General features: G+C 41.8%; 1 protein-coding gene across 2 annotated transcripts in view; it reads right to left on the bottom strand.

The window, feature by feature from the left end:
- Nucleotides 1-1,965: 1,965 nt before the first annotated feature.
- Nucleotides 1,966-22,791, bottom strand: part of LOC311041520 (death-associated protein kinase 2-like) — a 34,724-nt gene continuing 13,898 nt past the window's right edge. Inside the window, exons 4-13 of one of the 2 annotated variants that reach the window (XR_014600423.1) lie at nt 21,372-21,510; nt 20,671-20,800; nt 14,928-14,976; nt 9,396-9,422; nt 8,133-8,285; nt 7,068-7,113; nt 5,828-5,917; nt 5,008-5,091; nt 4,553-4,827; nt 1,966-4,474 (exon numbers count right to left, since the gene is read on the bottom strand). Coding sequence is in view for 1 of the 2 variants with exons in the window: in XM_084051924.1 (XP_083908050.1) it covers nt 4,747-4,827; nt 5,008-5,091; nt 5,828-5,917; nt 7,068-7,113; nt 8,133-8,285; nt 9,396-9,422; nt 14,928-14,976; nt 20,671-20,800; nt 21,372-21,510 (799 nt within the window). In the remaining variant the exon portion in view is untranslated. Of the gene's footprint in view, nt 4,475-4,516; nt 4,828-5,007; nt 5,092-5,827; nt 5,918-7,067; nt 7,114-8,132; nt 8,286-9,395; nt 9,423-14,927; nt 14,977-20,670; nt 20,801-21,371; nt 21,511-22,791 lie in introns of those variants that run through there. The other variant, XM_084051924.1, reaches the window with a different exon arrangement.

The following is a 22,791-nucleotide window of genomic DNA, read 5'->3' as shown; positions in this document are numbered from 1 at the left end:
ATCCCAGTAGTCTATGTGCAAATGCATTCAGAGTCAAGCAGGAGTCTGTAATCCAAGAACAAAACAGAACAGAACATATGGATGGACGAACCCAGAACTCTACACAGCATGACAATAGACCACCGAAGTCCTGACGTCACTCGTTCATCCCCAGGTTCGTAATGTAATTTCGCCATGAAGAATAACATTGGGTCATCATAGAATCGTCTCATATAAGAATTGTGGTCCAAAAATAAACAAACTGTCTCTGCGATATTGTCAGGGAGGAGGTTCTGTATCGTTTATGATAGTCAGTCACATACTGACACAGTTCTAATTTGACGTGATATTAAAGACGTCTATGGGATTCAGAATGGGGGTGGAAAACCGCGAACCAGGTAGACAAACCAAGGATGTGTAAATTACGTCAGACTTCGGTGCTCTATTAGTTCTTGTACTTGAGAAGAGCCATAATTTGGCACAAAGGAACTCAATAACTCCCTGCCAAGTTTTCAACTCACTGAACCACATATCACCCTAACCTCACAGTTACCAGGTGAGATGAGCTAAACTAACACAGCTGGGAAATACAGCCTTCACCACGTGATGACGGTGCAACTTTTGTATGGAACAAATGCCAGGAACGGTTTGAAGCTGGATTACTTTGTTCCAGTGGTGGAGGAAGTTATTTTACTTCAGTAAAAGTAGAAATACCACAATATAAAAATACTCTGTTACAACCAAAAGGCCTGTGTTCGAAATGTTACTTGAGTAAAAGTACAAAAGTATTGGCATCCAAATATACATAAAGTACCAAAAGTGAGAGTACTAAAATGTTTGAAAATAGCAGATCTACAAGCTCACAACACGTCGCGATGCGACGTGTTGTGAGCTTGTAGATCTGCAATTTTCAAATAGCCTATGTATATAAATAGACCATATGCACCTGCCTGGCATAAGGCACATGGGCTTATCTGGGCCGAGCTCACATCGCATCACAACGTGAGCTTATAGATCTGTTATGTATTTTTGGCAAATGTTCGCCTATTATGACATGCTCTGAAATTAATAGGGATGCAAGAGGTTTAACCCTTTGATTCTCGACCGTTTTGGATGGACACTTTACAGGTCTGTAACTCTGAATGTGTGCAAAACAGGTGCGGGTACATTTGGTTCCATTTGTTACACTCTCTCAGAGTTACATACCTGTAAGTGTCCATTTCTTTGGACCCCTTCTGGTCCCCGGACTCCATGTTGAGGACCAGTGGTTTTTAACCGGTAATCCCCCTCATCACTGTGATGTTACACTGTCCCGGCCGCACATCAAAGACTGTTATGTTTTGGTTGTCATGGTGATTAGCTGCTGTCTCAGATACACATCCTTGTATCAATTCTCCATCTACTCCTCAGTGAGTGGGCGGAGTCTATGGTCTGGAGCCAGGCTATACTCTTCTCCTCCTCCACTTACTCCCCTTTCTTCTCCTCCCTCTACTCCTCTTCTACTCCTCGTCTCTTGTTTTCATTCATCACTGCCCACTTCCAGTGATGGAAGAAGTAGCTACTCACATATTTTTTACTTATACTTAAGTAAAAGTATCAACATGACAGCACCACAATGTCTGTTACGTAAAAGTAAAACTCCGGTATTCTAAATGTACTTGAGTAGTCAGTGTGCAGAAAGTCCCATTTCACAAGTTTTCAAAATGTACTGTGTATATGAACACCTTTTGAAAATAGCATATCTTCAAGCTCACAACGCATCGCATCGTGTTGTGAGCTTGTAGATCTTCTATTTTCGAATAGCCAAAGTAGTAGTGTTAATGTATGTTTTGTAATAATAGTAAAAATCTAGTAGAGTAAAAAGTACAGTATTTGCCTCTGATATGTAATGGAGCACAAGTAAAAGTATTGAAATTTGGAAATACTCCAGTAATTGTACTTATCCTACTTCCATGACTAAAAGTAAAAAATATCTCAACATTAAAGTCTCAAACCAGTCAGGTTTATTCACAAACATCACATTTCAAACACTTGTAACTGTTCATGCCACTCTTAGAAGCTCAAATATCTATATTTATTATAACAAAGACATGCTAATTGATCAGTGGTTCTCAAACCTGTTTTGAGTCAAGGACCGCCAAATTCAGATGTATTTGGCTGCGGACCCCCATTTGAAAATGTTTTGTGCCAGGGATCCCTGCAAAAGAAGATCTGTCAAGGCTTTCTTCGAACATACTTTTTTGCTGGGGAACCCCTGGAATCCCTGGGGGTCCTTGGACCCCACTTTGAGTATGTTGAACACTAGTTATGTTACTGAACGATATGGATTGACCTATGACCTATCACCAAAAGCATGGGCCCTTTCACCACTCTGTTAACCCATTCAATCTGGGAACGCATCTGTGTCATTTTACAGTAGATTCCTTTGGGCTATTCAAAAATAGCAGATATACAAGCTCATAGCGCGGCACCGAGTGCCGTGCTATGAGCTTGTATATCTGCTATTTTTGGGAAAATAATCGTGAAAATCTGTGCAAATCTTTGAATATATATATATATCAAATATTTGCTTCTGGGGGGTCCCTGGAACAAAATATTTTGAGATGGGGGTCCAAATGACGTAGCGTTCTTCTGTTAGATCTTCTCTGAGGACAACAGTGTTGTCTCCAGTCCTGATCCATGCTGCAGGATCTGAGTGGATCCTATAAGTTTTCATTCCAACCAGCTGATCTCTCAATTAATCACACTTGGTCGGAATGCTCGATTGTGATTGTTCTGTCACTGCATTCTGATTTCTCGATAGCAGACCTCTGCTATGAACAACAGACCGTTGCTATGGCCTCAGTTCTGATCCAAGACTGAGCACCTGGGTCGTGTCAATCTGCCGTGTTTGGTTTTTACCAGTGGTGGAAAAAGTACTCAAATGTTTTACTTAAGTAAAAGTATCAATACTGCAATGTAGAAATACTCTTGTTACAAGTAAAAGTCCGGAATTCAAAATGTTCTTGAGTAAAAAAAGAAGGGCCAGAAGATTTGTATTGTTAAAATGTTTCATAATGATTCCACTGCATAAAACAGGGGTTTATAGTGGTTAAACTGACTTTGTTATATTCACTCATTTGGCTGGGGACCCCCTGGGGACCCACACTTTGAGAACCATTGGGACTAAAGTATGTTTCTGAACACATTTGAGGGGAGGAATAGGCAAGATGCAATCACAGCTCTAAAAACACTTCATGAAGTTCAAAGTACATATTGTCCATACTGTAAGCTTCACAGTACTAATACATATACAGTATGTCACACATGTAATACATAGCATATAAACAGTTCTTATTACACATACTGTAGCAAACACACTCATAAGTCAACATTAATAAACAAACTGTAAACATTCAAAAAACACTGGTTCAACTAATGGTTACACTGACTATTGTAAACAATCCTAAATCATCTCACGTAAGTTTTAACACATTGACTGCCAGAGTTTATTCCAAATTTACCCCCTTGGCTGCCAGCGATTTGCGTGTTTTTTTGTTTTCTCTATTTTCTGCATTTAAATGCATTTAAGTTTCTCAGGCCATGGTTTTGAACACATACGACGATCGACCAGCAGAGCGCAGCAAAATGACACCCTCGATGACTCGCTGACTCGCCCCCCCCCTCCCTCCAGGCTCAAACAGTCAAAACAACATGAACCGGATGTGATAGTCCTCGACAATCTCTGATCGGCTTGTGATACGATGTGATACACGACGACGATGCCTGATCGTCACCCGGACCAAAGAAAATAAAAGGGGAGCTTTCCCTTTGTATTTTATAGCGTGTCCAAAAAAGGGGTTTTCTCTATTCTGGACGAAAATGACCGGAGAAAAACGATGTGACCCGGAAACGAAATTTTTTTTTTACATCCGGCTTCGGGTGAGTGTGACGTAGGCGGAAAACGAAAGTGATGATGAAAAGTAAACAGACCCGCGCGATCACAGATGAAACCAATGAAAATACCTAATATCGAGATAACTCGATCTAGGCAGTCGAGCGCTGGATTACTATTATCGAGTTAACTCGATCTAGGCAGTCGATGTGTTAAAAGCAAAGCTGTGATTTAGGGGGAAAATTGATTTTGAATATTCAAAATCTGTCACGTCAAAAATATAACTATTGTCTTGGGTGGCATTGATATGATATTGACTATTTGAAAATAGCGAAAGAATATCGGAAATAAACAAGTTACGATTGAAACGGAACATTATCGATGAGACTCTTGATCAGGTCAGAGAGTTCAGTGAAATGAAAATATGAAATATGATGAATAATGAATAATGAAAGTTTCATCATCGAGTGCCACAGCACACCAATGGAGTTACGCAACCTTATGTGACAGTGGTTCTCAACCACTGGTTCGGGGAACCACCAGAGTGGTCACCAGATGCTTTCGACAGGGTCATAAAGAAAAAAAAAACATCAAAGCACTTTGCCACGGACCGCCATAACTCTGACAGCGTACAAATGGAACCAAATGGACCCGTAAGGGTCCATTTGGTTCCATTTGTACGCTGTCAGAGTTACAGACCTGTAAGTGTCCATTTGGTTCCCAACTATCAATCATTTTGCCGGGGACCCCCTGTAACCACCTCAAGGACCCCTCGAGAACCACTTCTTAAAACATCCCCATGTAAATAACACAGTCCCTGTAGCCACTAGTAGGGATACCAGTGGCTTGCAGTCCATGGTTCGGAGAACTCTGAGTCCACCTGGTGGTCGTCATTAGGAACTGCTGCTGAGCCTTCGGCGAATCAAAGAGGCCGGCTTGGTGTCTGTGTCCTCCTGATCACTCTCGCACTGCCTCTGCACGCGCACACGACACACGCACACACACACACACACACACACACACACACACACACACACACACACACACACACACACACACTACGGTTGGTAGACAGGACGTGCTGTGCATGTTGTGGTTGCTTGCTTGTATGAAGTGTGTGAGAACATTGAGTAGCTTTAGTGTGTGTCTCATACCAGTTCCTGGTCCTCTGCTCGGCTCTTACACCGCAGCTGGAGACGATTCAGTCGGTTGCACACCCGCACCAGGTTGTAAGACATCTGCACACACACATTTGAAATATGTATTTATGTCTAACATAAACAGAAGTACTGAATGCCGTGTACAAAAGGACATAAACACTGCCAGTGCAGTCAGACAATAGGAAAACAGCCAGTTACAAAGTGCATATGAGGCAGAACATTGTTACATACAATAATGTTGGCATACTTGTCACATGGGTAAAGGAAACAACACCTCCTCCAAATTGAGCGGCTTCCTATCATGGCTGATACTGAGCAGTACCTTGCTAACTGTTTGGCCCTCCTTTTGGAGAGGCCGGCCATTTGGTGGCCCCTCACAACCAACACACACACCAGGGACGCAGAGAGCATTGGGAGACCAAGGGGGACACGCGCCCACGTGCATGCGTGCCCTGAGCGCGCGCGCTCGGTACAAATAAAATGTACTCCATGAAGTGTAGATGTGTGGCAAAAAGGAAACGTCTCTCATCACGCACCTCTCCATTCAGAAATGGATAACAAGAACCGTTGTCCTAAAACACCCTCACTCCGGGTCTAATCCGGCGGCCTCGGAAAAAAATGGGGCAGCGTGTTTTAGGACGAGCGTTCCGTTTTCCACCTGTGAAAAACCTCCGGCTCGTCGGAGGTTTTCTCTTTTTCTTCGTCCCAGAAGTGAACTGGATACGTCTAAACCTTTTTACCCTAACCCTCATGGTGAACCCAACAACCAGGATGCTATGATTATGAATTCAGTGTAATAACTTAAAAGCTCTACCTTCCATTTCCTCTTGGCATTGAACTTCTTAAAGTTCTTCATGTTGATGGACGACCTGCTCCTATTAGCTGCCTGTTTACGATTCAACGGCTGGAAGACAGACAGAGGCACGTTAGTCCAAAACTTTACAGAACTCCCATTCTGTTTATTGTTTTAACATCAGTTCAGTTAACCCGTTCAATCCGGGAATGCATCTGTGTCATTTGGGATTTCTTTGGCTATTAAAAAATAGCAGATATAGAAGCTCATACCGCGTCAGAGAGTGCTGCGCTATGAGCGTGTAGATCTGCAATTTTTTTTAAACAATCTTGGAAAATGTGTGAAAATCTTTATTATATTAAAGCGAACATTTGTCATTAGTCAAACATTTGACAAATGTCTTCTAAATCATTGGTTCTCAAAGTGGGGTCCGGGGACCCCAGGGGTACTTGAGGGGGTTCCAGGGGGTCCCCAGCTAAATGATGGATAGGAACCAAATGGACCCTTATGGGTCTGTAACTCTGAGAGTGTACAAATGGAACCAAATGGACCCTAACGGGTCCATTTGGTTCCATTTGTACACTCTCAGAGTTAAATTAACATTGATTTTACAATATGAATTGGGGTCCCAGAGATATAAATGCCATAAAATGGGGGTCCGCAGCCTAATGCATGTCAAACTGGGGGTCCTTGAAATTAAAATGGTTGGAAATCACTGCTAGAGAGCCCTAAAAATCTTCTCTTATGGGGGTCCCTGGCATATCTTTTGAAATGGGGGTCCGTGGGCTGATAAGTGTCAATTTGGGGGTCCTTGACATGAAAAAGTTTGAGAACCACTGTTCTAAATCCTAACAGCTACATCAGTGGTGCTCTTCCTTCGCCCCTCCCGTATGTATGCGAGAACTTCTGGGAACTCAGATCAGTGGTGCTCAAACCTTTTCTTCTCAAGGACCCCCAAAATCACATGTTTTTGGCCACCGATCCCCATCAAAATATTCTGGGACACCCAGAAGCAGAGATTTGAGTTAAAAAATGTTGTTTCAAAACATTTATATGTATTCAAAGATTTGCACAAATGTTCCAAGATTTTTCCAAAATAGCAGATCTACAAGCTCATAGCGCGGCACCCTATGAGCTTGTAGATCTGCTATTTTTCTAATAGCCAAAGTATGAAATAATGGTTACAGCTCAAATCTAAAATGAAACGGATGCGTTCCCGGATTGAATGGGTTAATGCTGGTTAATGAGTTATTAACAGTACCTTGATCCAGGGGTGAAGGAGACATTCTTCAGCTGTCATTCTGTCTCTGTATAAAACACAGAGCAGTATTTTTTATAAATGCATACTTGTGTGTTTAAGTCAGTGGTTCCCAAACATTTTACCTCAGGACCTCCCCCCAAAAAATGTAATGTTTGCCCAGGACCCAAACTAGTGAAAATAGCAGATCTACAAGCTCACAACACGTCGCAAAGCTATTTTCACTACTTTTTAGATTTATTTATGGAAATGATTAGATATTCTTCAATTTATTTATGAAATACTTTTGACAAGTGTTTGATTTGTCAAATTGCACTGGAAACAAAGAACAGCCTGGGAATTTAAATGACAGTGGCCTTCAGAAGGCTTTAAACATAAAATATAATAAAGTAGCAAAAGCACATCAATGAGCTGATCAGTCAGCCTACCAAATAAATACAAACTAAAAGGGCCCCAACATGGTCTACTGAACCAGACCCCTACCATCTGTTTAGCAAACAATATATATAGTAGTGCAGAGGTCTTCAACGTTTTTAGGCCAAGGACCCCCTGGCTAAGACAGAGATGAAGTAGGGATCCCCTCTATATTGTATAAAATTGTGCTTCAGATTAAACATTTTTTGTTTACTTGGTCTGCTCTTTTTTTTCCCTCTACACCTATACCTCGCTCTTTGCCAAAAGAGCAACGCCGAGGCGCTACGAGGCGTTGTGAGCTTGTAGATTTGCTATTTTTGGCTAAAGTTCTCCTCAGAAAAGGGATGGTAGGGTTCAAGTGGTAAAAGGTAAAAAAAATAAATCTTATCACACAAAGATTTGGCGGACCGCCTGTAGTAACTCTGAGGACACCCTAGGGGTCCCGGACCCCCTGTTGAAGACCCCTGCAGTAGCGTGTACTGTACATGCGTAATAAAAAGGAGAAGTATGACTAAGTTACACAGAAGGTGTCAATTTCATCATCAACTTTGTGTGTTTCTAACACACTGTGTCAGAAACGGTTAGAAACGGCCTTATTTCAACTTTAAATAACGGTTTATGAAAATTTGATGTGTAGTGTGTGTTGATTATTACAGAGGTTCCTTCAGCAGTAGTTTCTCTATGAAGTCTTTGGCCATGGCACTGGTGTCCCCGAAACATTCCTCATCAAACTCATACTGCATGGCAACGATGTTCCTGAGTGTCTCGTCATCACTGGAGCCTTGGAACGGTGAGATTCCACTCAGACTGCAAAACAGACAGAGGGACATGGCTGTAAATGCAGTACCATACCATAACGGCTGCTTGTTAGCTATAGCAGTATAATCCACAATGGAATGCGTTAGTATGGATCAGTTAACAGGACAATACCCCCAGCATGATGAGTGGGGCCAAACAAAGTAGTCTCAGTTACTTACTGGCCCCACCCAAACCCCGGGGCCTTACCCTAACCTTAAACACACCAAACCCAAGCCTAAACGTAACCATAACCTAAGTAAAATCAATTAACGGAACCACAAACGAATGCCTAAATTCAACCACATGGCTGATTGCACAAATCATTATGGGTATTACTGTCATATAAATCAATCCAGTGTAAATGCTAGTGATCCATAAAGGTTGTTAGATAGCTAGCCGTATGATCCTTGAGGTTAAATGTAGAGCATTTACATTTACATTAGCATAATTTAGCTTGTAATGGGTGTAACCATAAGCTGTTAGTACATTATAACCACCAACAGTAGAATCTACCACATCTGGTACACAAAGAGTGTGTGAAAAGTGGAACTGAGAAACATGTAGATTTACGATAATAAAACCATGAAGGAAGTATAAGCTATGTGACCATTTTATGTGTTCTAATTTTTGGACACATTTTGAGCGCCTTTTACTTTACGTTTTAACCCATTAAGACCGGGAACGCATCTGTGTGTCATTTTTAGATTTCTTTGGCTATTCAAAAATAGCAGATATACAAGCTCATAGCACGGCACCGAGTACATTGAGCTATGAGCTTGTAGATCTGCTATTTTTGAAAAATGAATCGTGAAAATGTGTGCAAATCTTTAAAAATATACTTTTTAAAGCGAACATTTGTAACTCAAATCTTTGCTTCTGGGGGTCTGTGGAACAAAATACTTTGCAAATGTTCACTTAAAATATATATATATTAAGATGTGCACACATTTTCACGATTTTTCAAAAAATAGTAGATCTACAAGTTCATGAACTTGTATACCTGCTATTTTTTGATAGCCAAAAAAATAAAAAATAAATGACAGATGTGTTCCCGTTCTTAATGGATTAATTAAAAGGATAGTATTAGCAGTGGCTCACAGCCTAGGTTTGAATACTCACAGTATGTATGTTATAACACCAATACTCCTGTAACAAACAGAAGAACATTCATATGAAAGACTGCATCGACACAAACAATCCCATAACTCACAATGACAACAACACACCTGAATATGTAGTGGAGACTGTTATGATGTCAATATGAACTGGAATATAAAGGCTACTGGAGACGGTTACGTATGCAAGGGATAATTAATGGGGAGCAAGTCATTATCGAGAAATAAACCCTGACAGAGGGAAATGTGACAATGTCAATCTGAAATATAGCTGCAAGCAGCAATGAGCGGTTTCGAGAATAATGGCAGACTGGCAGACTGTGACAGAGTGGCAGACTGGCAGACTGGCAGACTTTGACAGAGTGGCAGACTGGCAGACTGTGACAGAGTGGCAGACTGGCAGACTGGCAGACTGTGACAGACTGTGGCAGACTGGCAGACTGGCAGACAGACAGACTGTGGCAGACTGGCAGACTGGCAGACAGACAGACAGTGACAGAGTGGCAGACTGGCAGACTGTGACAGACTGGCAGACTGGCAGACTGTGACAGAGTGGCAGACAGACAAACAGACAGACAGACTGTGACAGAGTGGCAGAGTGGCAGACTGGCAGACAGACAGACAGTGACAGAGTGGCAGACTGGCAGACAGACAGACTGTGGCAGACTGGCAGACTGGCAGACAGACAGACAGTGACAGAGTGGCAGACTGGCAGACAGACAGACAGTGACAGAGTGGCAGACTGGCAGACAGACAGACAGTGACAGAGTGGCAGACTGGCAGACAGACAGACAGACTGTGACAGAGTGACAGAGTGGCAGACTGGCAGACTGGCAGACAGACAGACAGACAGACAGACAGACAGACAGACAGTGACAGAGTGGCAGACTGGCAGACAGACAGACAGTGACAGAGTGGCAGACTGGCAGACAGACAGACAGTGACAGAGAGAGAGAGAGAGAGAGAGAGAGGGAGAGGGAGAGGGAGAGGGAGAGGGAGAGAGAGAGAGAAGGGGAGAGAGAGAGAGAGAGAGAGAGAGAGAGAGAGAGAGAGAGAGAGAGAGAGAGAGAGAGAGAGAGAGAGAGAGAGAGAGAGAAAAGAAAGAGAGAGAGAGAGAGAGAGAGAGGGAGAGAGAGAGAGAGGCAGTGAGAAAGAGAGGCAGTAAGAGAGAGAGCGAGAGAGAAGAAGTGAACATGCATTAATTAACAAAGTCATGATTTTTGTTCAGTAAATTATATTTGGACCGGTTAAATTGAGGTTTGAACCAGGGACCTATAGACTTGTGGGTAGACAGTGTAAAGGATAAGGATAATTCCAGGTCCGTTCATGAAAGTCCTTGCGGTCTTGTTTCCAATGAGGGCCTGTGAGCAATTAGGGGTTAAGAGTCTTGCTCAGGGACAAATTTCATTTCATCGACACATTTGTTGGCCTGGCCTGGAATCGTACCTGGGGCAACCAGGGCCTCTGGCTCCCTAGGTGGGCTCACTAACCACTCAGCTATGGCCACAGTACAGACTGAGCCATTGGATAGACAGAATTGGATTTCATATGTGGTAAGTTATCATACAGCATGGGTTGCTTATTATATACATACAAGCTCATAACGCGTCACATTGTAGATCGGCTGTATGTGGTTACTGTAGGTGTTGTATTAATAATTACATCTGCAAAGTAACAAGTAACTAAAGCTGTCATCTGCTGTAATTGCAGTAGAGTAGAGTAGTAAAGTAAAAGTACCTAAAAATTGTACTGTGCATGTGGCAGGTGTGATTGGTGATGAGTGAGAGGGGTGGATCCAATCCATGGGAATAGGGGGAATTCCAAATGATGATCACCTCAACGCATTGTTGGGGACAGGGATCGAACCAGCGACCTATGGATTCACAGGCTGCCTCTCTTCTCATTGAGCTAGAGATATGGCCTCCCTGACGGTGTCTGTTGACACTCTCACACTCTACTGGTGGAGCTATTGAATCGACAGCATCAGATAGTGAGAAAGGAGAATCCAACAACACAAAACAAAAGGGCAAATGAATTACGTCATACATTGAAAATAACTACTTTCAAGTATGCATTTCTCGTTATCTTTAACAATTGCACATGCATTGATACAGTCATGTTGTGTGCAATGCAATTGAGTTGAGGTCTGCATGAGGTGAGATTTGAACCAGCGACCCTGTGGTATCAAGGCAGATGATTAAGCCATTGGGCCAACAGACCCGAACTGATGAAAAAGGAGTTCACACACATGACACACTTTCACGCAAATTGCTCAGAAATGCTGGATTTAAATGTTTTTCAAACTGCTCAAAATTGCAGACAATCTAAGGACGGAGCTTACTGGTCAAAGTGATAGATATGTTCATCATTGATACAGTCATGTTGTGTGCAATGCAATTATAATGAAGTCTACCTGAGGTGGGATTCGAACCAGCAACCCTGTGGTTTCAAGGCAGATGATTAAGCTATCAAGCTATTGAACCTACACACCTGAACTAGTGAAAAGGGAGTTCAAACACATGACACACTTTCACGCAAATTGCTCAGAAATCCTGTATTTAAATGTTTTTCAAACTGCTCAAAATTGCAGACAATCTAAGGGCAGAGCTTACTGGTCAAAGTGATACATGTGTTCCTCATGAGTCAAGGCACATGTGTAAGCAGGTTTAACGGCTGTCGGCCAAACGAGGCATGACTTTTGCCTGTTTAAAGTTTGCATTTTCAAAAAATTGCTATAGCGCCCCCCTTTGACCAATTGGAGTAAGATTGGTTTCAGTGATACTTGGAATGACCTTCTACAATATTGCAAAGTGTCAAACAAATGCGAGTCTGCATGTATGTTTTAGGGGCAGATGAATAATTGTCATAAAACTGCAATTTTCATTGGCTTATAAAAAGCTTAACGTTTTCACTTATGGAAAATCTGCTTGCTCACGTCTGTCGGCATTGGTCATTCATTGATACAGTCATGTTGTGTGCAATGCAATTGAGTTGAGGTCTGCATGAGGTGAGATTTGAACCGGCGACCCTCTGGTATCAAGGCAGATGATTAAGCCATTGGGCCAACAGACCCGAACTGATGAAAAGGGAGTTCACACACATGACACACTTTCACGCAAATTGCTCAGAAATAGTGGATTTAAATGTTTTTCAAACTGCTCAAAATTGCAGACAATCTAAGGGCGGAGTTTACTGGTTAACAATTGCACATGTATTCATTGATACAGTCATGTTGTGTGCAATGCAATTATAATGAATTCTACATGACGTGGGATTCGAACCAGGAACCCTGTGGTTTCAAGGCAGATGATTAAGCCATTGGGCCAACAGACCTGTACTAGTGAAAAGGGAGTTTACACACATGACACACTTTCACGCAAATTGCTCAGAAATCCTTGGTTTAAATGTTTTTCAAACTGCTCAATATATTTCGGAATGGAAACTAGTGGAAAATAGTCGATCTACAAGCTCACAACGCGTTGCTATCTAAAAAGGTGTGAGATTGTAGATCGTCTATTTTCACAAGAAAGTATGTCATACATAAAAAACAACTACTCTCAAAAGCATTTCGTGTTATTGTCTAAACATTGCACATGTCTGAATTAACAGGGTCATGTTTTGTACAATGCAATTTAAATGTGAACTGTAATAAGTGGGATTCGAACCAGGGACCTTTGGCACATGAGACTCACACATACTGGTGGAGCTATCCAATACACAGCCTTAGCTAGTGAAAAGGGAGAATCCAACAAAACAAAACAAAAGCGCGAATGAAGTACGTCATACATTGAAAATAACTACTTTCAAGTATTCATTTCTCCTCATCTTTAACAATTGCACATGTATTCATTGATATAGTCATGTTGTGTGCAATGCAATTATAATTAAGACTACCTGAGGTGGGATTCGAACCGGCTACCCTATGGTTTCAAGGCAGATGATTAAGCGATCAAGCTATTGAACCAACACACCTGAACCTGTGAAAAAGGGCCTCAAACATGTATTTGACACAGTTTCATGCAAATTGCTCAGAAATCCTGGATTTAAATGTTTTTCAAACTGCTCAAAATTGCAGACAATCTAAGGGCAGAGCTTACTGGTCAAAGTGATACATGTGTTCCTCATGAGTCAAGGCACATGTGTAAGCAGGTTTAACGGCTGTCGGCCAAACGAGGCATGACTTTTGCCTGTTTAAAGTTTGCATTTTCAAAAAATTGCTATAGCGCCCCCCTTTGACCAATTGGAGTAAGATTGGTTTCAGTGATACTTGGAAGGACCCTCTACAATATTGCAAAGTGTCAAACAAATGTGAGTCTGCATGTATGTGTTAGGGGCAGATGAATAATTTAAAAAAAGCTGCAATTTTCATTGGCTTATAAAAGCTTAACTTATGGAAAATCCGCTAAGTTACGTTTGTCGGCGTTGGTCCAAAGTTCATGTGTATACAGTTTCGTACAGATTGCTCATAAATCCCAGGAGAAGTGATTTTTTTACTGCTTTTTACTGCTTTTCATAGAATTCGAAATGGTGGGAGATCTAAAGGTCAGAGGTCAAAAGTCAGAGTGTGAAAGTTGTTAGGCATGAGGAGACGCATGTGTGCATCGAAGTTTCATGGCTGTGGGTCAAACAGGGCATGAGTTGTACCTGTTCAAAGTTGGCATATTTCAATTGAGTGCTACAGCGCCACCCTTTGGCCAATGTTTGTGAGTTTCGGGTTTTCGCCGTTTGGCATAGCCCTCTACCATATTGCCGAATTTCATAAAAAGTGACCACGCGGTTAGGCCAGAACTGGCAAAACCGGCGGAAGAATAATAATAATGAAAGTGTAGAGATGTAATAGGGTTCGAAGCCTGATAGGCTCTCGAAACCTAATAATTCTGTTTTATGAAGTTTGACTGTGTATTCATGTCCACTTCAGAGACAGTGTTGATTTCGTCGCCTAAAACTATGACAAAACATGTTCGTCGACTACCTTTTTTCACTGACGAAAACTAAATAAAGACTAAATAAAAACTAAGCAACAATGACTAAAGCTAAGACTAAATATATTGACAATTTCGTCAACAAATAAATACTAGACTAAAATGTTATTGATGGACTAGTGGAGAAGATATCCAGTAGAACTAAAAGACAAGTCATTTTATGCTTGGTTGCACTCTGAAAATAGCAGATCTACAAACTCACAACGCGTCGCAACGTGCCGCGTTCTGAGCTTGTAGATCTGCTATTTTCAGCATGCAACCAAGTGTAAAATTAGCCATTACGACGCCATCAAGGCACCGCCACAATACATTTTAGTCGACTAAATCAACTGTAGATTGAGTCGACTATAGTCTTATGATATTTAGTCGACTAAAACTAGACTAACAGTAAAACATTTCAGATTAAAATATGACTAAAACTAAATGGAACTTGATTCAAAAGACTATGACTAAAACTGAATCAAAACTTGATGTGAAAATCAACACTATTCAGAGGTCAGATCTATTTCATATGGTAGCAGTTGAAACATGCAGGGTGAACAGACAGGCCTTACCACATATCTGCTGCTGAGCTCAGGGTTTCATAGTTTATAACCTCTGGAGCTAGAAGAGAGAGAGAGAGAGAGAGAGGGGGGGCATGTTAGATATCGTTCACATCATTATCTTCTTTGTTTTGCTTTCAGAGTGTGAATAGATATAGAGCTGTGGTTTTCTCAAACTCTTTCATGTCAAGGTCCCCCAAACTAATATGTAGTTGGCTGTGGACGCCCATTTGGAAATATTTTGTGCCAGGGAGCCCGATAAAAGATGTGTTGTTAAAATGTTTAAAAAATATTACACTTTGATTTTAAAATATAAATCAAGATTTCTTTGAAAATAGCAGATCTACAAGCTCACTTGGCTTGTAGATTGGCTATAGGTATTTCAAATAGCCTATGTACTGTATTTAAGGTTAAAGCGAGTAAACTGATTCTAATGCTAGGGACCCCCCGGAACCCCCTCACAGACCCCACTTTGAGGAACACAGATATAGAGATATATAAAGATGAGAGATAGACAGATGAACACATAATGGCATAGGAATCAACTTTATGTGTTATGGCACATGGTTTGACATTTGACAACTGCTGATGTATATGACATTAATTCACATCCTTATTTTTGTGGTTTGAAAACTATGTTTAAGACAGATAGCAGCAATCATACTAGGGAGAGATGGAAAGAGGAAGTTTATTTATGCAGCACTTTTCAACAACAAGGCAATTCAATGTGCTTTACATAAACATCAAGCAAAATAAACACGTTATATCAGAACATTTGAATTCAGTAAAAATAAAGATAGAAGTTTTAACACCCATCTCCATATGAGGAAACACCTATGCAGGACACATAGAAAAAAACATAATATAAAGGAAATTTGAATACAATATAAAAAAAAAGAAGTAAGAATGAAATAGAAACTAATAGAGTAAAATGACATTGCAAAAGAATAAGTAAAGAAATCTCAATGAAATGAATGAACAGTGAACATGAAAGACTGCTTTCATCTTTTATTATGCCCCAGACAAATGGAACAACTCAAGGACTCTCTGAAACTGGATGAATTGAACCGACGATGGAACCGGAAAATAGACGCCACTTCTATGCCCTATAATGGTAGAGCCGGACGACAAGAAGTAGGGCGGGGGGGGGGGGGGGGCGTAGGTAGGGGAGAGGTTGAGTTTAGAGGAGACTGATGAGGATTGGGTTTGAAGGGATGACTCTCGACTCTCATGTTTAGAGCTCTCTCTCTCTAAGGTCTGTTAAGGAGGAAATCCTGTGGCTTTTGTTTTGGCTTCTCGTGTCCTGTCCTCTTGGCAGAGGGGGGGGGGGGGGGGGGTGTAGGGAGCAAAGCATGTCAAGAGGTAAACAATCTTATGCCTAACTTGTTGAGGTTAAGTCCATCTGTCTAACAACCCATTAAGGCCTGAGGTTCCGATTCTACGAAATGTCTTCTAAATCCTAAACAATTTTCTGAAAAACGTATGTTTCTATATCAGTGGTTCTCAAACTTTTTCATGTCAAGGACCCCCAAAATTATGTGTATTTGGCCGCCGACCCCCATCTCAAAATATTTTGTTCCAGGGACCCCCCAGAAGCAAAGATTTGAGTAAAAATGTTCGCTTTAAAAGAATATAAATATATAAATTTGCACACATTTTCTCGCTCTTTCAAAAAATAGCAGATCTACAAGCTCATAGCGCAGCACTCGGTGCCGCGCTATGATCTTGTATATCTGCTATTTTTGAATAGCCAAAGTGTAAAATAATGCTTTTTTAGCTCAAATCAAAAAATGACACAGATGCGTTCCAGGTATTAATGGGTTAAAGAGATGTCTGTGGTCCCATTACAAAAAGAAAAAGAAAAAGAAAGAAACATTGTCTATAAAATGCACTGAATTGTCTCTGGTTCATGCAGCTGAACGCCGTTTGCTCAGTGCAGTGCAATCTGCTGAATCTCTCAGTTCCTCTTCTAGTAGGCGGTAGCTCACTGATGTAATACCTCCACATTCAAAGGGCCGAGTGTGTTATATAAAGCAGTGAAGTGCCTTTTCAGACTAATTGTTTGTCCAAGTCATTATTCCCCACGATGGCTTTCACCGTTGGACGTGTGCATTCTTTCACTGGCGTCACGTCAGAGACCTTTATCAATGTGTCATGGTTCTTACGTCTATCACAACGGAGTCACACAACAGTTGAATTCCAGGCTGTCGTCGTCATACAGTAGCTCTCTCTTCTCTAGCCTTTTACTTTCTGAGTTATTCTTGTTTTTTCTTACCCTGCTGGGTGAAGATGAGCAGTGGTGTAAAGTAACTAAGTACATGTACTCAAGTACTGTACTTAAGTACAGTTATGAGGTTTTTTTTTTTACTTAACTGGAGTATTTCCAATTTTCTGTACTTTTACTTCTACTCCACTACATCTCAGAGGCAAATATTGTACTTTTACTCCACTACAATTATTTGAAAACTTTAGTTACCAGTTACTTTGCAATTATCTATTTGTATATTATAAAACAAACATTAACCACTTTAGCCCTATTTTATACATAGGCTATTTGAAAATAGCCGATCTACAAGCTCACAACGCGTTGCATCACGACGCGTTGTGACCTTGTAGATCTGCTATTTTCAAACATTTTAGTACTTTTACTTTTGGTACTTTTAAGTACATTTTGTTCTGCACTCGATGCCGCGCTATGAGCTTATATGTCTGCTGTTTTTGAATAGCCAAAGAAATCTTACAATGACACAGATGCGTTCCCGGGCCTTAGAGGGTTAAGGCATGGCACCAGAGTTCCAGGGGAATGTGTTACACGCTACACGGTCCGTCTGCTTCTTGGGGGTCAGGTTTTTGCTAATTAGCTGCCCACTGTTTTGAGTCTGTGGTTTATTGGTGTCGTTCACTGTGCACACCAAAGTCCTTGTAGTGTCCCACAGCAGAGGGATCCAAATCTTCAACCAAGTCTTCAAGAGACAACAAAGTGGCCGCACACACTGGTAGCCAAAGTGACAAAATGTTATTCTGGACGCAGAGTAATGAGAACGAACGTTTTCAGCAGCTAACTGCCTTCTTCAGGGTATATATTGGTGTCGGTGTTCACTCTCCATTCCGACATCTCACCACTCCGACTAGTGGCTTCCGCGTGCGGTTAGGGTTAGGGTTAGGTATAGGGTTCGTCAACGTCGGAAAGGCGACATGTCGGAAAGGAGAAATGCACCCATTGGTGTCGTTCCCCATACAGCAGGGGTGGGCAACTTTGATGATGTAGAGAGCCACTATATTTCCCACACTCACTCCAGAGGGCCACATTGCATATACTGTCGGGCAGAAACCATTTATCTCCGTATTTTAACTTTTTTCGTAAATTAATGCCGTACTTCGCCATTCTATGTCACACCAAAGTAGCAAAAATAGCTGATCTACAAGCTTGTAGATCTGCTATTTTTGCTATTTTTGAATTGGAATCCTGTTTTTTTTTTTCAATTTTGAAATAGAATCCTGAAAAGTAACATGTGTATTTAATTTCAAATGCATTTAGTTATACTTATGTTAACTTTATGAACTTAAATACAAATACATTGGACATAAAAAAAGACAATAGAATTGTAATACTAGTCTATAGACCCCTTAACAGACGACGTCACACTGATAAGAACCAGTATGCGTGCAACCAGTATGCGCGCAATGAAACCCATTCTATCAGGTCTCGCTAGGACGCGCCTCACCAGCCAACACACAAGAGGGGGTTGGGGTGTGCTGAAACTAGCGCACCCCGAAACAACAGAAAAAATTGGAAATTGATTGCGTGAAACAATCACCTGCGCATCCAGTCTCAATGTTAGTAAACAATTAATTGGTCTATAAGCTACTAATATAGACTGAAGTAATTAAAGCGGGTCATGTTTGCATGTTTGGAACTGTAGCTGTGGGCCGCATTAAGTGGAGGTGGGGCCGCCAGTTGCCCATGTATGCCATACAGTATGCATCACTTAACTCCTGGTATGTGACCCTTTCGGACAACAACCCCCCCCCCCCCCCCCAACCCCCTCCAATAGGGTGTTAAGAACACCTGTCCTTATTCTCTCCCCAGGGCATGCTGGGAGGGGAAGCAAGGCCTCCGTAATCTGTCCCTTGCCTCGGGGAGAATGAGAGAGGGAAAGAGAGAGAGAGAGAGAGAGAGAGAGAGAGAGAGAGAGAGAGAGAGAGAGAGAGAGAGAGAGAGAGAGAGAGAGAGAGAGAGAGAGAGAGAGAGAGAGAGAGAGAGAGAGAGAGAGAGAGAAACATTCCTTCACCAGTACAGATTCACATTAGTTCCCAGTGCCTCCATCCCCCTGCCTCCAGTAGAGCAGTGTTGATTTTGTCGACTAAAACTATGAAAATGTTGCATTTTCAAAAACGACAAAAAATGTTCGTCGACTGCCTTTTTTCATTGACGAAAACTAAATAAAAACTAAGCTATGGTGACTAAAACTAAGACTAAATATATTGACAATTTCATCAACAAATAAAAACTAGACTAAAATGTTAGTGAGGGACTGTAGTGGAGAAGAGATCCAGTAGAACTAAAAGACTCATTTTGTGCTTGGTTGCGCTCCACTAAAACTAGACTAACAGTAAAATATTTTAGGTGACTAAAATATGACTAAAACTAAATGGAATTTGATTCAAAAGACTGACTAAAACTGAATCAAAATTTGTTGTCAAAATCAACACCATACCATAGAGAGACAGAGAAACAGAGAAAAGATGCAGGCCAACACACAGAACCAGACAATGAAGCAATGAAGTCCATTCACGTCCACATCCACTTCTATTTGGTACGGTTTGGTTTCCAGCACTGCAATTCTGTAGCACAGAGGTCTTCAACAGGGGGTCCGGGACCCCTAGGGGGGTCCTCAGAGTTACCACAGGGGGTCCCCCAAATCTTTGTGTGATATGATTTATTTCTTTTTTACATTAACCACTTGAACCCTAGCATCCCTTTTCTGAGGAGAACTTTAGCCAAAAATAGCCGATCTACAAGCTCACAACATAGATCGGCTATTTTTGGCAAAGAGTTATAGGTGTGTAGAGAAAAAAAGAGCGGCAAGAGTTTATCTGAAACACAATTTTATACAATATAGAGGGGGTCCCTGCTTCATCTCTCTCTCAGCTAGGGGGGGTCCTTGGCCTGAAAACGTTGAAGACCCCTGCTGTAGCAGTTTTGGGGAGTGGTCTATGTGGAGATGGAAGTGGGCATCTTGATGCTAGTTTAGATTTATCTAAGCACCATGTACCCTGTCACCGCATGTATAAGGATATGTTCGGTAGGCCTCGCTCACGTATTACTGGAGGTAAAAAGAGACAGTTCAAACATGGCAAAAGCCTGCTACATCTACAAAGAAAATACATTTACGAGTATAGAGGAGCTGCTCATATTTTCTCAAAGAAAAAAAAATCAAACAAGAAGAATGTAAACATAGGCAAGAGCAAGCAGCGAGGCATCTGCACTGTGAGCAGGAAGTCCAGATCATTGGACTTTAGTCCAGAGCGCCTCATACAGTATTTGTCACTAAATACCTTTCACTGAGGCTCACGGACGCTCTGCACGCTTTTCATCTTTAGCGAGTTAACACCCACAAACTACTATTTATAACGCCATGACAAGACCCGCATTCTTTGGTTTTGGTTCCTCAACATTGTAGCAGTGAAAATAACAAAATACATGTGTGTGTGTGCGTGTGCGTGTGCGTACGTGTGTGGACTGTTCCATTACCAATGTACTGGGGGGTTCCAGACAGACTCCTGTACTCCTCCCCTGGACTGAAGCGATGAGCCAGTCCAAAATCTATGATCTTGATGTCAGGATGAGCAGCGCTGCTGTCTGCCAGCATCATGTTCTCTGGCTGGAGGGAGGGAGGGACAGACAGACAGACAGACAGACAGGCAGACAGACAGACAGACAGACAGACAGACAGACAGACAGACAGACAGACAGACAGACACATTAAAATACTGGTGGATAAACAGGCTGTGTGTGTGTGTGTGTGTGTGTGTGTGTGTGTGTGTGTGTGTGTGTGTGTGTGTGTGTGTGTGTGTGTGTGTGTGTGTGTGTGTGTGTGTGTGTGTGTGTGTGTGTGCGTGCGTGTGTTTTATAAATGGTAAATGGTGCATTTATATAGCGCTTTTATCCAAAGCGCTTTACATTGATTGTGCCATTAACCCATTCACACACACATTCATACACCGATGGCGGAGGAAACCATGCAAGGCACCAACCTGCTCATCGGGAGCAATTAGGGGTTCAGTGTCTTGCTCAAGGACACTTCGGCACTAACTCTGGGGGAGCGCCCCAGCCCGGGATCGAACTGGGAACTCTACCCCTGAGCCACTGCCGCCCCATGTTATGTGCGCAAACATACATGTATGTGTGTGTGTGTGTGTGTGTGTGTGTGTGTGTGTGTGTGTGTGTGTTACCTTGAGGTCAAAGTGTGCGACGTTTTTGCTATGCATGAAGGACAGTCCCTTCAGCATCTGCTTTAAAAACAAGATGGCTTCTTCCTCTGACAAATTCTCCTTCTCTGCTATGAAGTCAAACAACTCCCCTCCACTGATGCTATGAGAGGAGAGGAGAGGAGAGGAGGGGAGAGGAGAGGTTGATATGTGCATATGTCAGTTAGATTATAGGAGGATTAGAGAAGATTGCAACAGTACAGAAATAACACACGCACACGCACACACACACACACACACACACACACACACACATGCACACGCGCGCACACACACGTGTCAGAAAAGCCCGCAGGATCATCAAAGATAATAGCCATCCCATGAACTATTTCCGATACCACATGGCAATTGGCTCCACAGCCACCAGACCCCTGGCAGTATAGGCTGCTCTGAAGAGCTTTACTTCCTCTGGACAATCCAGCTTGTGAACTAACAAACCAGGGACAAACTAAACAAAAGCTGGAAATGTTACGGAAACCAGAGGGTTTCCCCTCGAGGGAGTTCCAGGGTGTCCCCCAGCAAAATCACTATTTAGACCGGGAACACCTATACGTTATTATACCTTTTTAATCCGGGAACCCCTTTTTGTGTGGTTGTTGCTATGTAGAGTATTATGGCAAATTATACGTAGCCTGCGAGTTAGTTCAGCATAAACTCGAGAGGTTTCAATGTGGCTGTATTCAGCGTCATGCAAGATCCATACGTCATACATTGATTGACGTGGCAATCAGCTGTTCAATTGGGCGGGTATTTAAGCCTCTTGAATCAGGCGTTCCATCCGCTTGTGTGTTCTGGTTTGGTGTCATGCAGCGTTTGCTCCCACCACCACCCCAGCACCACCAGTAGGCTCTGCAATTGGTCTGTTCCCCATGGGGGGTTGTTATGTATATCTATCTCCCTGCTCTTAATGGTTAATGATGGCTGTATGATTGCGCTGAGCAGGGAGAAAAAATATAGCAGAGCTTGAACGCCAAGATATAATATTACATCCACACTTGTATTCTCATTCTATAATATTGCTTCAATATATTTGGTCTATAATATTGGTTCAATATATTCTAAATGGGTTAATTTAGTATCAAAATCAGTTTAACCACTTTAACCCTTTTTTTAATACTTCGGATATTAAAGCATAGCCTATCTACAAGCTCACAACACGCCACGGCACGTTTTGTGCTTGTAGATTTGCTATTTTTGAGAGAAATGAGAGAAATCTTGAAACAATTTGTGAAAACGTTTAAAAAAAATGTTTTTAAACAAGTTTTATGGGGATCGCTGACACAAGATCTTTTCGAATGAGGGTCCACGGCTAAATACAAATCAATGTGGGGGTCCTTGACGTGAAAATGTTTGAGAACCAGTGAAATAAAGAAACCATAAATCT

This window comes from Gymnoscopelus microlampas (assembly GCF_963454915.1).
Source record: "Gymnoscopelus microlampas genome assembly, chromosome: 3".
Taxonomy (NCBI): domain Eukaryota; kingdom Metazoa; phylum Chordata; class Actinopteri; order Myctophiformes; family Myctophidae; genus Gymnoscopelus; species Gymnoscopelus microlampas.
This window is presented reverse-complemented; position numbering and strand designations above follow the sequence as displayed.